General features: G+C 42.6%; 1 protein-coding gene across 1 annotated transcript in view; it reads right to left on the bottom strand.

Moving 5' to 3' along the window:
* The window catches only part of PALS1 (protein associated with LIN7 1, MAGUK p55 family member), a 56,602-nt gene extending 48,221 nt beyond the window's left edge, over nt 1-8,381 (bottom strand). Inside the window, exon 1 of the mRNA XM_049770372.1 lies at nt 7,858-8,381. Within this exon, the coding sequence (XP_049626329.1) occupies nt 7,858-8,230 (373 nt within the window). The 5' untranslated portion in view covers nt 8,231-8,381. The remainder of the gene's footprint in view (nt 1-7,857) is intronic.
* Nucleotides 8,382-16,719: the final 8,338 nt, after the last annotated feature.

Raw genomic sequence — 16,719 nt, 5'->3', positions numbered from 1 at the left:
GAGTCTAGCAGGAGGAGGCTTGGCAAGCCCACGCCATGCCGGAGGCCTGCTTGGCCAGGCCTAGTGGGGGGTGCGGGACTTGGGTAACCCCAGCACCCCTCTGCCGCCTTGCTCCAGATCTCCAGGGCTTTCCCGGGCCACACGCCTGGGCAAGCCGGTGAGTTGGGTCCCTTGGTGGAGCTTGAAGGTACCCTAGGCCTTCCCCCACTATCCATGCGGCTCCTTAGAGAGGGTCTGGGTGGGGCTCTGAACCTCTGGTCTCCCAGCTTCTTGAAGGATCTCTCCTTCCTGGGAGCCGGGAGTCTAGCAGGAGGAGGCTTGGCAAGCCCACGCCATGCCGGAGGCCTGCTTGGCCAGGCCTAGGGGGGGTGCGGGACTTGGGTAACCCCAGCAACCCTCTGCCGCCTTGCTCCAGATCTCCAGGGCTTTCCCGGGCCACACGCCTGGGCAAGCCGGTGAGTTGGGTCCCTTGGTGGAGCTTGAAGGTACCCTAGGCCTTCCCCCACTATCCATGCGGCTCCTTAGGGAGGGTCTGGGTGGGGCTCTGAACCTCTGGTCTCCCAGCTTCTTGAAGGATCTCTCCTTCCTGGGAGCCGGGAGTCTAGCAGGAGGAGGCTTGGCAAGCCCACGCCATGCCGGAGGCCTGCTTGGCCAGGCCTAAGGGGGGTGCTGGACTTGGGTAACCCCAGCACTTCTCTGCCGCCTTGCTCCAGATCTCCAGGGCTTTCCCGGGCCACACGCCTAGGCAAGCCGGTGAGTTGGGTCCCTTGGTGGAGCTTGAAGGTACCCTAGGCCTTCCCCCACTATCCATGCGGCTCCTTAGGGAGGGTCTGGGTGGGGCTCTGAACCTCTGGTCTCCCAGCTTCTTGAAGGATCTCTCCTTCCTGGGAGCCGGGAGTCTAGCAGGAGGAGGCTTGGCAAGCCCACGCCATGCCGGAGGCCTGCTTGGCCAGGCCTAGGGGGGGTGCGGGACTTGGGTAACCCCAGCACCCCTCTGCCGCCTTGCTCCAGATCTCCAGGGCTTTCCCGGGCCACACGCCTGGGCAAGCCGGTGAGTTGGGTCCCTTGGTGGAGCTTGAAGGTACCCTAGGCCTTCCCCCACTATCCATGCGGCTCTTTAGGGAGGGTCTGGGTGGGGCTCTGAACCTCTGGTCTCCCAGCTTCTTGAAGGATCTCTCCTTCCTGGGAGCCGGGAGTCTAGCAGGAGGAGGCTTGGCAAGCCCACGCCATGCCGGAGGCCTGCTTGGCCAGGCCTAGGGGGGGTGCGGGACTTGGGTAACCCCAGCACCCCTCTGCCACCTTGCTCCAGATCTCCAGGGCTTTCCCGGGCCACACGCCTGGGCAAGCCGGTGAGTTGGGTCCCTTGGTGGAGCTTGAAGGTACCCTAGGCCTTCCCCCACTATCCATGTGGCTCCTTAGGGAGGGTCTGGGTGGGGCTCTGAACCTCTGGTCTCCCAGCTTCTTGAAGGATCTCTCCTTCCTGGGAGCCGGGAGTCTAGCAGGAGGAGGCTTGGCAAGCCCACGCAATGCCGGAGGCCTGCTTGGCCAGGCCTAGGGGGGGTGCGGGACTTGGGTAACCCCAGCACCCCTCTGCCGCCTTGCTCCAGATCTCCAGGGCTTTCCCGGGCCACACGCCTGGGCAAGCCGGTGAGTTGGGTCCCTTGGTGGAGCTTGAAGGTACCCTAGGCCTTCCCCCACTATCCATGTGGCTCCTTAGGGAGGGTCTGGGTGGGGCTCTGAACCTCTGGTCTCCCAGCTTCTTGAAGGATCTCTCCTTCCTGGGAGCCGGGAGTCTAGCAGTAGGAGGCTTGGCAAGCCCACGCCATGCCGGAGGCCTGCTTGGCCAGGCCTGGGGGGGGTGCGGGACTTGGGTAACCCCAGCACCCCTCTGCCGCCTTGCTCCAGATCTCCAGGGCTTTCCCGGGCCACACGCCTGGGCAAGCCGGTGAGTTGGGTCCCTTGGTGGAGCTTGAAGGTACCCTAGGCCTTCCCCCACTATCCATGTGGCTCCTTAGGGAGGGTCTGGGTGGGGCTCTGAACCTCTGGTCTCCCAGCTTCTTGAAGGATCTCTCCTTCCTGGGAGCCGGGAGTCTAGCAGGAGGAGGTTTGGCTGGCACTGGTAATCTCTGTCCAGTCTACATTCTCAAAATCGCCCGGGGGTTATCGCCCCCGCGCGCACAAGAAACATTAATCGTACTCTCACAAGAAACATTAATAGTACTCACTATCATTGAATTATGTTTTTATGTATGCAGAATGTCCATTTTGTACTCTGCCCTTTTACATACCCCTTCATAAGTTCATAGTTCTCTTTAACTTCTTTATCTCCTATCATCATTACTCCTTTTTTACCTTTTCTGACTTAAGTAGTATTGACTCCTAATTCACATACCAAAGTGTTGCCCTAGAGTTAACACCCACCCAACTATTTTAAAAGGCATAAAAATGACGCATATCTTTTCAACATTTTATGGGTGTTTTCTTTGACGGCTATAACTTTTGCTAAATACTTTCTTATACAGTGATGATCCCCCCCCCATGTTTTTTATCTTCTCTTTGTGAACTGCTCAATATGGAATTTGGTGTGAAAGAATCCCTCAGTTTAATACTTATGTTTTGAACCAAGTCATGGGTCTTGTTGGAAATGTTCTTATGCCCCCATATATCTGATAGCACCACGTGGCTTTATTACTTGTTTGCGTAGGCACACTAACATGGGAAAATACTATACATACTAATAAGTTCTTATCTAATAGAAATGGGAACACACAAATCTTGTAGTGCAATGAGACCTTACACCCTGAACATTGACATAAAGACCTGGCACAGGCCTCAGAAGAATGGGCATTCTCCATTTACCCCTTGATCTACAGAAGACATTTACAAAACATCCAGGGTTGTATATAACATCACCCGGAGGCATTCCTGTACCAGGGACGACCCTACAGCTGCTCTGACATCGATCTACTCAAAAGAGACATCCCTTAACACTGAGAAGACAACAAGAACAATGGCCTGCTTACTGGACAGGGCTTGCTGTATTGCCCCTTTATGGTGAGGTTTGTCTATAACATCACCTGGAAGCAATCCTCTACCACGGAAGACCCTACCACTGCTCAGACATCGTCCTGCTCAAAAGAGACTTCCCTTAACACTGAGAAGACTTAACAACAACAACCTGCTTACAGGACAGGGCTTCCTGCATTCCCCTTTCATGGTGAGGTGAAACGAGAAGGCACTCCACATCATGACTTCAATGTAGGACATGCAGATTCCAGAATCTTTAATACAGAAACATGAGACCGACAACAGAGACTGTGTGATAAGTGTGTTGGCGCTACGGACAATGTCTTGGAACGAACGATAACTTTCCTGAGGCCTAGAGCTGGTCTTATGCCAGGAAACTTCAGGGGTAGGATCTCTTTGTATTTAGGCCAAGGCTATTCCTTTCCATGCCTCTCATATTTTGGTGGGCCTATGCAAACAACAATTGCCACTCTAACACCGTTTTTACTGTGCTCCTTTGACTCTAATCCTTAAAACACACCCACTTAAAATTTGAGGTTAACTTAAGCTAATATGCATGTACATGGAAATGTAAAATATACTATGCCTCTAATGTTTAAGGAGTTACGTAAGTTTGATGGCTTTAGATTGCCTTGTGTGCTGTTAAGAAATATTATAATGTGCTACAATCTGGGGACTTGAGGGACAAAGTAATTGCACATGGATTCTGTTTTACTTATCTTAACTTTCTTTGGTGAAAGTTCAAAGTTAAGATATCAGCAAGGGGACTTCTTCTGATAATTATGTTATGGGTGATTGTCCTTCCACTGTAACTTTACCTTATCCTCTTTCTTTGCATCTTTTGTTCTCATAATTCATAATAAAAAATTATAAAACTGGAAAAAAAAAAAAAAAAAAAAAAAAAAAAAAAAAAAAAAAAGAATGCATGTTCCTTTTCTCAGGCTTCTTAAAGACATAATAAACCTAATAAAACAAGACTTTCCTAGATCATTTCCTTCTACTATTCTGTGTACTCTACCGACCTGTATATAACTCTAGTCCAAACTACTTAAAACTTTAAAACCAAATAAAACCCATAAAAGTCATACTCTAAAAGAGATCTGAAATGAATCTATATCCACTTAATCCCACTCAAACCAGCACTGTTCTTTTCCCTAAATTACTCACGGGTAGTTTGCTGTTTCTTATGAAAAAGAAAAACATAACTATTTTAGTTACAGCGAAGCAAATTTTAATAACATGCTAATTTTAAGCAAAGTTTTCTTAGTACCAATATTCATTTGAAATTAAATTCCCACATCACTATTTTCTATTTTTCAGTAAGATTTTGGCTACTTTTATACAAGGAAAATCAGTTCACCCTTTTTAATTATTTTCTATCATTGTCATTTTTATTATTATGCAGTAGCAAATAAAACTTTCATTAAAAACTATAAGACAAGTATCTAACCTTTTTATTTACACTTTTCCATTCATAAAGGATTATTTTCTCTCTACTCACAGATGTATCCTTTGGAAATCGAAGACCCCAGCTCAAAGAAATAACTCAGTTGTAGTACTATTTCCCTTTTTAAGAGAGGTGCTGTTTCTGGCCTGAAAAGGTCTGTGAGAAGTAATCCCCTGGTATGTGTGTTTTAATCAAAATACTGGCAGGGAGACACATGCAACTTTAAAGGAGTACTCCTGCTGTAGTTTGATGTGTTAGCAAATTGTGAACAGAAAAAATAATGCTTGGTACAAAGCTATTACACTTCATATTTTTATAAAATAAAAATAAGAAAATCTCAAACTGATGTTTCGGAGTGGTGGGAGGGGATTAATTCATCCAGTAGTGCAGTATTGGGGATCAAACCAAAGTTTCTGGCAGGCAAAAATTGCTTCCGTCTGTTGAGGTACCTTTCTGGCCCTTCAAACTGAAATTCTAACTGACATTACAACTTTTAAAAAAACACATGCTGTCTATAATCAAGGTGCTTATAAAGATATTATTTAAAAAAAAAAAACACATGCAAAATAGCCTCAAGTTCAAGGATCGCACGATGCTGTGTTTTTTTTCAATCATAGTAGACTTGAAACTGGAAGAAAATGTAGCTGCACTCTCTAGGTGTAAATATTGTCCTTTCTATACTTATAGAGAAGTTAGCCAATCAACGTACAAAGCAGAAATTGGGAAAAGCTGAAGATCTAAAAGAAATAGGCTCCATCTTGTATCTTCTGTGCTTAGGCAAAAGTCAAACAACAGGACTCATGAAGGGCTTCTGATGTAAATGGCAGTTGTCTCTTTACTGATACGAATAGAAATAGATCCCAAATGAATATTTTGCCTTATATAAGAAAAAAATCAATGTCCTGTTCTGCCTCACAAATTGAGGGGGAAATAGTGGAGGACACCAAGACCAAACAGTCATATGAACATTGAGTAGAAATAAAAAATGATCAGACTTGAACACCAAATCCAAAGCCAACGACAACAGAATCGATAACCAACCTACAACAAGCTAAACACAGAAGGGACCACTTATACTAGCAGCCCGGGCTGGAGTGGGGGCAAAGGAGGAGGATATCGGATGCATGCTGGGAATAGAGCTGGAGGGAGGAAAACACTGGTGGTGGAAATGCCCCTGGTTCAGTGTCACTATGTACCTGAAATACTACTGTGAATGATTTGCAATCCACTTTGGTCAAGATAAAAATGATTAAAATTTAAAAAAAAAAAAGAAAAAGAAATGGTAATCTTATAAGAAATCTAAATAGAAAAACAGAAGAATCAACCTAGAGGCAGGATGGACATACTATAATGTAATTTTTTTCTAAGTATTTATAAATATTTTAATAAGAAATAATGCCAGGAAAAGCTAGGGATGTGGCTCAGTGGTGGAGCACACGCTTCACATGGGTGAGGCTCTGGGTTCCACTTTAAGAAATGATGATGATGATAAGATGAGGATCAAAGAGGCATCTGGGAATGAAATATTTATTGTTTTGTTTTTTGGTGGGGCTCCACCCAGCAATGCTCTGGGATTACTCCTGTCTTTGCACTCAGAAATTACTTCTGGTGCTCAAGAGGATTACATGGGATGCTGGGGATCGAACTCAGATTGGCCACATGCAAGGAAAGTGCCCTAACCACTATACAACTGCGCCAGCCCAAGAATGAAATATTTTTATTATGACAAAAAGAGAACAAAAGGGGGTCAACTGGAGAGATAATACGGCAGATAGGGAGCTTGCCTTGCAAGTGGCCAATGTGGTTCAGACCCTTGCCGCAGATATCCCTGTGCCCTACCAGGAATGATAGGTCTGTGCCCTCTCTGAGTAGAGTCGAAATAAGTCCTGAGCACTCTGGGTGTGGCCCCAAAACCAAAAATAAAAAACCTATTTCAACGACAGCAACCTGTTTTTATGGGAATAAAATTTAATATGTGAGGCTACTTTTCTCAAATTTAGTACAGCAAATTTCTAGTACTAGTTCAGTAATCATTCATTTGTATACGTGCAAGAAGAGAAGACAGTAAATTTAATGATTAAGCAAAGAAAGCATACATTAAAGATTTCAATTTTTGGATCATATTCGTATTCTAAAGGCTTTCAGAAATTCTATAACACTGCTTACTTATTTCATTCACTGTTCTCAAATGTATTTGATTACAAAAATTTTTTGGTTTAGGTTTTAGGGAAAGAGAGGGGAGACAGTAGGGACACACCCAACAGTGTTCACTAGCTGGCCATAGCTCTTGGTTCAAAGGTCAATTCTGCTGGTGCTAGAGGATCATATACAGAGCAAAGCAAGCACCTTACTCCTGTAGTATCTCTTTAGCTTTTCTTTTTTTTGTTTTTGTTTGGGTAATACCCGGCAGTGCACAGGGGTTACTCCTGGCTTTACACTCGGAAATCGCTCCTGGCAGGCTCGGGGACCATATGAGTTGCCGGGATTCAAACCACAGATCATCTGTGTCTAAGACAGACGCCCTACCGCTGTGCTATCTCTCTAGTCTAGCCCCTGTAGTATCTCTTTTTAATGTATATGATCTATATGAATGGTACTAGTTCTTATTGATGCTACTAGGTCTTATTAATAAAAAAAAAAAAAATCAGCCGTGAGCCACAAATGTTAATTTTACAAACTTGAAATCAGAAATTCAAAATCTGAAAACCACTTTACAGTAATTTTGAAATAAAAGTTTGAGTTTTAAATAAGAGGTGAATTAGGAACTTAGTCATGATGCTTAGTTCCTGCCCAGGTGGGGAGTTCCTTTTCATTTCTCCTCTACTCTCCAATAAACTTTTCTATCTTCTAAAAAAAAAAAAATAGATGACTTACAAAGCTTGAAGTGTTGGATCACATGTAAAGAATTTAATTCAATGACTTTATCTATAGGAAGTATGTTGCAGTGACTGGACTTTAAATTTAAGCTATCCTATATGCTACCAGTAAAGAATGATAGTTCTTTGGTCTTTTCAAGAAAAACACTGGTCTTGGCTGACTGATTTCAAAGTATGGCAGTCTTTTATTTATTTATTTATTTATTTATTTATTTATTTATTTATTTATTTATTTTTTGGTTTTTAGGCCATACCCGGCGGTGCTCAGGGGTTACTCCTGGCTGTCTGCTCAGAAATAGCTCCTGGCAGGCACGGGGGGCCATATGGGACACTGGGATTCGAACCAACCACCTTTGGTCCTGGATCGGCTGCTTGCAAGGCAAACACTGCTGTGCTATCTCTCCGAAAGTATGGCATTCTTTTATTCTTTTCAACTCCTTCTTATACAAATTTTTGACCAAGAGAAATAAAAGCACTACATTTTCTGTCACTGTTATATTTACTTACCTAATATTTTCACAGCATAATGAGGGCTTTCTAAGATAATTCCTTCTTCGGTATCGAATATAGGGTTATCTATGCCAGTCTTTGGAGGAATCTGGGCTAGTTTTTTAAGTCTCATGGAGGAATTTAGGTCCAGTTCTTGCTTTTTCCCTTCTTCCTCCCGCCGACGTCGCATGTCTTCCTGTTGCTGCCGAATGCGCTCCAGCTGGGCACTTCGACGGACGGGCATCATCCTGGTGCCCAGGTCTCCAGGGCAGTCAACAGCCATTTCTCGGTGCTTCTGAGGTTCCTCGGGTGACGCAAGATCCACACTTTTTACTTCACTGTCTGACTCCTCAGTGACATGCCCATTCATATGGGATGTTGTCATGGTCATCTCTAAAATCCTGCACCACTTTTTGATCAACAAAAGTTTCCTAGATGGCCAATAGCTTGATTCTGTAGTACAAAATCCATATTACTTCAAGAAAATGTAAAGTCTCACATCACGTAATAATGCTCCAGGAAATGGGAATTTCTTCGATGAAGAAATCTAAGGGGGAAAGTGAAGGGGTAGAATGTAAGAAATACAAAAGAAAAAATTTTACATAGTTTACTCCCAATCTCTTCACCACATAAGAACATCTCATACATTCATGCTATTATTTTGCTACATAAAGTACTTTTTTTTTTCATTTTATAATAAAAAACAAGATGACCCCCTCTCAAGAATTTAAAGCATGGTTTCATTTTACAACTCAGGGAAATGTTGCTGAAAAAAGTTAGCAAAATGGGAAAGTAAGATTTGGGGAGAAAGATACAGAATGGTTTCACTCATGTATGGGCTTTAAGAAAAATGAAAGAAATTTTTAACAGTATCTCAAAGACAAGAGAGATGGGGGCTGGTAGGTGCAGCTCATGACATGAAGCTCATCACATAGAGTGATGAGTGCAGTTGGAGAGATGACTACACTGAAAACTATCATAACAATGTGAATGAATGAGGGAAGTAGAAAGCCTGTCTCGAGCACAGGTGTGGGGAGGTGGGGAGGGGGGAGATCTGGGAAATTGGTGGTGGGAATGTTGCACTGGTGAAGGGGGGTGTTCTTTACATGACTGTAATCATACAACTATAATCATGTTTGTAATTGCGGTGTTTAAATAAAGATAATAACAAAAAAGAAAAAAAGAGAAGATTTGGGGTATGAGTTTAGTAAAGAAGAAGCAGAAAGATGTTTTAATCTCTGTAGTACTGACTAAAAACACTACTGCTTTGAGCTCAACTCGTACCTGAGATTAAAGCAACTCCCTGGTTAACTAGTAGAGAAACTGGCCTATAGCTATATCATGCTGTGTGGTTCACGTGAGGCATTATCAGTATTTGGGGGGGGGGTAACTTCATAGCTTATGACATGAAGAAGATACCAACAAAAAGAAACTGTAATTAGGGACCAGGGAGATGGCTCAAATAGCTAACAGTACATGCCTGATGTGCACAACGCCCTAAGATTTGATCCCTGGCACCAGATGCCCTCCTGGTTGTACTGAAGATGGCCCCAGGACTATTGGGGAGATCAGGGGGTGGAAAAAACGATAAAAGAAACTTTAACTAGAAGCTAAGGTACTTATCTGATAATAGGTTTAAAGAGAGTTTATCAGTCTCTAATTTATAAACAGCTACATTAAAGAAATAAATAAAACCCATATCACTTACTCACTCTAGCTTCATGAATTAAGCTAGAGTTTCTCTCTCCGATCCTTAGATTCATTTGGAATATTTATTCATAAGAATATTCTTGGTCTTAAAAGAAACAAAACTGGCTGGTCCAATGGCAGTGGTTTATCAGAACTTATTAACGTTAGAATCACAAAAGTTGGTATATAACCCCCCCCCACTGCTCAATTTGACTGGCTTAAAAAAAAACAACTAAAAATGTTCTTATACTCAGTATTAATTTGTTTTTTTAATATTTTAATCTTTCAACTTGAAAAAAAATTTTAACGCACTGGTGAAGGGATGGGTGTTGGAAGATTGTCTGGCTGAAACTCAACCGTGAACAATTTTTTAACTGTGCATCTCATGGTGATTCAATTAAAAATGTTTTTAATTAAAAATAAAATAACTGAATTCTACTTCTGACCAAGCCATTTCTCAGGCAAAATTGGCAGGTTGTTTATATACGTAGAAACCCACGCATTGCACCTAATTAAGTCTTCTTTAGCTCGAGACTTTAAAAATATTTACAATAATAAATCTCCCAACTCCTCAAAGTAAGCACCACTGCCGTAGTTTGGTCAGAGTTGCCAGGCAAGCAAAAGCGGATTTCCACACAATGTCACTGAGGCAATAAACTGAGCCCATCTTCACGCGGTTTGTCGGGCTGCTTAAAACAATTCACTGCAATAATCATCACTAGAATTTCATGTCCATAAACATTTTGGTAGATTCTTCTAACCTGTGACCAAATTTTATATTGTTTTTCTTAAAATGTGACGCTGACATAAATACTTAGTTTCTAATTATACTGACTTCTCTGGCTTTAAACTGAGAGCTTTTAGAACAATCATTTTGCAATTCTCAAAGAGTTATTGCAGGGAGTTGGACATTTGGAACCAAACCCAACAGTACTTAAGGGCTAGTCCTAGTCTTGGCTCTGTACCAATGACAACAAATAGTAAAAAACGACTGTATTTATTGAGGTCCAAGTATTTTATACATCATTCATTCAGTTCACTGAAATATGGACATACATGCCTTGTCCTTTTCTTTCTTTTTTCTTTTTCTATTCAACTTTGGGGCCACACCCGGCTGTGCTCGGGGCTTATACCTGGCTCCATGCTCAGGGCTCACTCTTGGCAGGGCTCACCTGGGGTGCTGGATATTGAACCTAGATTAGCTGCATGCAAGGCAAGTGCTTTACCCCCTGTATTATCTCTCTGATCCCCAAATCTGCCGTCTTTGAAGGACTGAAATAGGCCTGCTAGAGGAATAAGGAAGAGTTCGTATAAAGCTAATAAAGTTTTTTTTAAAAGTGTGGAAAAGTACAAATAAGGCTAGTAGAACTAAAACTAATAGTGAAAAGCATGGCTAGAAAGTTTGGATTTTGCTTAAAAATAAATGGAAGATCAAATTTCTAGGAAATAAGAGGCCCATCAGAAATCTTATTTTAGTCTTTTAGGTTTGGGTCACATCCTGTAATGCTCAGTGGTCACTTGTGGTTCTACACTCATGGGTTATTGTTGGCGGTCCTTGGGGAACCATCTGGAATATCAGGGATGGAACTCAAGTAGGATAAGCGCTATACCCGTTAGACTTCTGCTCCAGGCCCACCAGGATTCAAACTACCAAAAGATACTACTGAGATACAGAAGTTAATACATCCAGAATTAAACTTAGATTTTAATCCCCTACTTCCTTGATCTTCTCCCTCCTTTCCCTTTAAAAAAAAAAAGTCTTAATTGAATCAATGTGAGATATTTACAGAGTTGTTCATGACTGAGTTTCAGTCATACAGTGTCCAACACGCATCATTTCACCAGCATGCATTTCACACTACCAATGTCCTGAGTTTCTCTTCCACCTGCCTGCCTCTAGGGCAGATATTCTCTCTCTCTCTCTCTCTCTCTCTCTCTCTCTCTCTCTCTCTCTCTCTCTCTCTCTCTCTCTCTCTCTCTCTCTCTCTCTCTCCTCTCTCTCTCCTCTCTCTCTCTCTCTCTCTCTCTTTTATACTTTTACACTGTGCTTTGCAGTACTGTCACTGAATGGACACCATGCATATCACTTTACTTCCTCCTTTCAGCACCCAGTTCTTGTCCAGACCAATGTCCTGAGTTTCTCTTCCACCTGCCTGCCTCTATGGCAGATATTTTTCTTCTCTCTCTCTCTCTCTCTCTCTCTCTCTCTCTCTCTCTCTCTCTCTCTCTCTCTCTCTCTCTCTCTCTCTCTCTCTCTCTCTCTCTCTCTCCTCTCTCTCTCTCTCTCTCTCTCTCTCTCCTCTCTCTCTCTCTCTCTCTCTCTCTCTCACTTTTACACTGTGGTTTGCAGTACTGCCACTGAATGGACATCATGCATATCACTTTACCTCCTCCTTTCAGCACCCAGTTCTTGTCCAGAGCAATCATTTCCAACTCTTACTGTCATAGTGGTTACGTTTCCACCTGATTCACTCCCCCACTTCGTGGCAAGCTTGCTACCAGGGATCAGTCCTCCTCTCTCCTGTCTTTGAGTATTAGCACCATACTATTTTTTAAAAATATATATTCCACAAATTAGCGCCATTATTCTATGTCTGGAAAGAAAAGCCTGGAAAAAATCCTCCGTTAAGGTTTGAAAGAATTCACTAGTGAATCCATTCTGCGCCTGGGCTTTTGTTTTGGAAAGACTTTGATTGCTACTTCAATTTCCTCCAGTGATAAGTCTGTTAAGGCATTCCAACTCATCTCATTTCAGTCTTGAGATGTGATAGAGTCCAAGAATCTATATATTTCTTCTAGATTTGTGGCACAGAGGTTCTCAAAGCAGTCTCTGATGATACTTTAAATTCCTATAATTTCTGCTGTTACTTCCCTCCTTTCCTTTTACTCTTTTGTTTGTTTGTGTTTGGGCCACACCCAGCAATGCTCAAGCATCACTTCTGGCTCCGCCTGCACTCAAGAGTAACTCCTGGTGGTACTCAGGAAACATTAGGGATGCTGGGAATTGGTCCCAAGTTGGTGCATGCAAGGTAAGTGTCCTGCCTTCTGTGGTTCGGTTTATTAAGATCAACTCACTCTCTCGGGCTCTTTCCTTGTCATCTTGTTCTTGGTTTATCAATCTTGTTATTTTTTTCAAAAAACCAACTCTTGGTTTGACTCTTTGGATTGCTTTTTGGGACTACAATTCATTCATTTTTGCTCAAGTTTTATTATTTCCTTGCTCCTGCCTGTCTTTGGCTCATTCTTTTGTTCATTTTCCAATTTCTTGCTTTCTTTCTTTATTTTTTGTTTTTGTTTTTGGGTCACACCCGGCAGTGCTCAGGGGTGATTCCTGGCTCTATGCTCAGAAATCGCTATTGGCAGGCTCGGGGGACCATATGGGATGCCGGGATTCGAACCACCATTCTTCTGCATGAAAGGCAAACACCCTACCTCCATGCTATCTCGCCAGTCCCATTTTTCCAATTTCTTAAGCTGTGCAGTGAATTTGTTTATGTGGGCCCTTTCTTCCTTTCTGATGAATGCTTGCAAAGGTATGGACTTTCTTCTTAGCTATGCTTTTGCTGAGCCCCACAAGTTCTGGTAGCTTATGTCCTCATTCTCATTTGTTTCCAGGAATTTTTTTACTTTCCTCTCTGACCCAGTGGTTTGTTCAGTAATGAACTATTTAGTTTCCAGATATTTGCATTGTTTTGCTACGTGTTTGTGATTAACATCAAATTTTCATGGTCTGAGAAGGTAATTGGTATGATTTCTATCCTCTTGATTTTGTGTTTTGTATCCCTACGTGATCTACACTAGAGAAGAATTGGGGGGATGAAAAGCCCTATAGATATTTCTTCCTTCAAAATGAGTATTTCCTTACCAAGTTTTAGAATAATAGACCTATGAGAGGTTACGGGGCAGTGTTATTATAAATATCTTCCTTCAGTCTATATGCCATTGTTCTAAGCATTTTGCTGGCCCCTCCTTAGATGCATATATGTTAAGGAGTGTGAGTTCCTCATAGTAGACATGTCCCTTAATCATTAAGAAATGACCTTTGCTGAGGGAGAGAGAGGTGGGATGCAAGCAGTGGGGAGGGTAGGAGGAAAATTGGAGATATTGGTGGCGGGAAATGTTCATGGGGGAAGCTGGCGTTCAATCATGACCACTTTGTAATGACGGTATTTAAATAAAAGGGAAAAAATAGCATTAAACAATGACCATTGCTTTCTCGTAACCTTTTGAGCCTGAAGTCTGTTGTTCGATACTCATATGGCAACCCCAGCTTTTTTAAGGGGGTTGTTGGCATTTAATGGCGTCTTCTAATCTTTGACTTTTCAGTTTTTTTCTCTGACTATTCAGATCTGTTTCTTTTTTCTTTTCTTTTTTTTTGGTTTTTGGGTCACACCCGGCAGCACTCAGGGGTTACTCCTGGCTCCAGACTCAGAAATTGCTCCTGGCAGGCTCGGGGACCATATGGGATGCCGGGATTTGAACCAATAACTTTCTAAATGAAAGGCAAACGTTCTACCTCCATGCTACCTCTCCGGCCCCAGATGTGTTTCTTTTAGGAGAATATTGGAGTTCAATTTTCTAATCCATCATGCCATTCTCTATTAATTGGTGCATTTAGTCCATTTTTCAGCACAACTTTGGTGTGTTTGTGGGGTGTGCCTTAAAGTTGTCCTTTTAGTTCTTCCCTTAAGAGCGGTTCCAGGTCCATGAACTTGCTGAGCTGTTGTTTATCCACCAAGTTGTGTGCCGTTCCTTCAAATCTGAATGAAAGTCCGCCTGGGTAAAGTACTCCTGATAAGGCGTTCATGTCATTGAGTTTTTTCACTATATTGCACCAGTGTCTTTGGGCTTGGAGAGCTGCCCTTTGGTAAATCTGCTCCAGTCTTAATGGTGCTTCTTTGTACGAAATTTCCCTTTTTGATCTTGCTGCTTTCAGTGTTCTATCTCTACCTAGGGTTTTCATCAATGAGATTGGGGTACGCCTTGGGGTATTTTTATTTAGGCCTGTTTTAGCTGATGTAGCTGCATAAATTCTACAGCTCTAGGATGACTCTGAGTCTCTCTCCCTTCTCAAAGCTAATTAGGGATACTATAGCCAGTTATTCAATACAGCACAATGTTTAAGAGAACCGGTTCCAGAATCTGATTGCCACGGCTTTAATTCTCCCTTTAAGCTCAGACCAAATACAGGCTTCCTTTGGATTTCTACGACTTCCCAAACTGGTTATGTGCCTTCTTATTCTTTTGACCCAAGAATGGCTGTGAGTTCTCTGATTAAATTGTTCATATTTATGATGGTCAGATTATGACTGTCCTCTCAGACTACAATCCCCTGTAGGTCAGGAATCTGGTTTACTCATCTCGGACTCAGGGTTCTGCCAGCACATTAGTCATGCAAATAGAAGACTTCAAAATGCCAGCCTAAGTAATGTGACCCCAGAAATGCAGCTACTAAGTGGATGGCCATACTGTGAACTAAAACTGAAACGTAAGAGAGAGAAAAGTCAGGAGAGAAAATGGAAAATAAATAGCACTGGTTAGCTTCAGACAAAGTAATTGCAAAGTGATTTGCAGGTCACACAGGTAAATGATCAAATAAGCAAGTCGGCAGAGAGCTAGCTTAGTCATCTTTGCTGCCCTGATAACAGTAAAGGAGGAATATTTATATATATATAAGCAAATGACGCCTTTCTTCATAATCTTTCATGACTTTTATATTGCCTATATTTACCAAAAGATAAATCTGATCTAATTCCATTTCTTGATCTTAACAGGGGCCACACTTGGCAGTGTTTGGGGGCCACTCTGAGTTGAATAGAGTCCAGTGGTACTTGGGTGTTGGGTGGGTGTGTGGCTAGCAACCTCGAGCTACATCCCTGGCCCCACCTTTTACTATTTTCCTGTACAATCCTTCTACTTTGTCTCGCTTGACGACCAAATCTGTTTTCTTCTTGCTCGAATACCTTGTGAGCTAAGAAATGTGAACAATTTCTCCTTTCAAAATCTACCTTTGAGATCTATCGCAAATTCCTGTTTTCTTTAGTCATCCCAGTACACCCTGGTTAAATAAGAGTTTCGCCCAACCAAACAATGCCACATTCCAAAGGACTCTAGGTGCTCACAAACTCACGAGGGCCTGAAAGACTGAGGCTTTTCCCAAAACAAAGCACTTGTTCTGTCTTACAGTCTTAGCATTAAGATCAGTACGATTTTCAGATAGCTCACTCATATACATCTCTAACACAGACCATGAGCAATGGTAAAGAGTCCAAGCACAGAGTAATTGTGTTTTCCCTATCCAAAAAAAAAATTCTTTGCTCTCCTTTCAGCAGCTCATACATGACTAAACTCGAAAATTAATTCCGTGGCCGGAGAAAGTGCAGGGAGGGAGGGGCTTTCCTCGCATGTGGCCAGCTAGGGTTTGATCCCAGGCACACCAAACGGTCTCCCAATCCCGGGCGCGGTGATGCTGAACAGCCAGGAATACCATGAGCACTGTCTTGTGCGGTTCAGAACAACAACAAAAAACAAACATAAAGTTTTATATAGAAATAAAAGAACACCTTATGCAGAGAAGGCAACTATACATTGCTAACCTTGAGTATGGGAATATTTCCCATTCTTCTCATTTTCGTTTTTAAAATCTCTCAAGAGAGATACATTTCATAAGGCCAAAGTCATAACACAGAGGGTGGGGCATTTGATTTGCACTCCCTGACCCAGGTTCGATCTCCAGAATCCTATATGGTTTTGTATGGTCCCTTGTGCACTGCCAGAAATAATTTCTGAGCCAGGAGTTAACACCTGAGTGCCGCCGGATGAGCCCCCCAAAGAAAACAAATTTCTCAGATATAAACATTTCAATCTTTATCAGAATCCCATGTTGTGTACTCCCACCACCCCACAAAAAAAAACACAACAAAATAAAACCCACCCACCCCCCCAAAAAAAAAACAACCAAAAAAAGTAATTCAAAGCTCTTTAAATAATCCATAAGCAGGGGCTGGAGCAGTGATGCAAGCAATAAGGCATCTGCCTTGCCCTCACTAGCCTAGGACAGACTGCAGTTCGATCCCCTGGCATCCCATATGGTCCCCCAAGCCAGGGGCAATTTCTGAACGCATAGCCAGGAGTTAAGCCCTGAGCATCACCGGGTGTGGCCCAAAACAAACAAACAAATAATAATAATAA

The sequence above is a fragment of the Suncus etruscus genome, chromosome 3 (assembly GCF_024139225.1).
Source record: "Suncus etruscus isolate mSunEtr1 chromosome 3, mSunEtr1.pri.cur, whole genome shotgun sequence".
Taxonomy (NCBI): Eukaryota; Metazoa; Chordata; class Mammalia; order Eulipotyphla; family Soricidae; genus Suncus; species Suncus etruscus.
Note: the sequence above shows the minus strand (reverse complement) of the source record. Positions and strands in the feature narration are given on the sequence as shown.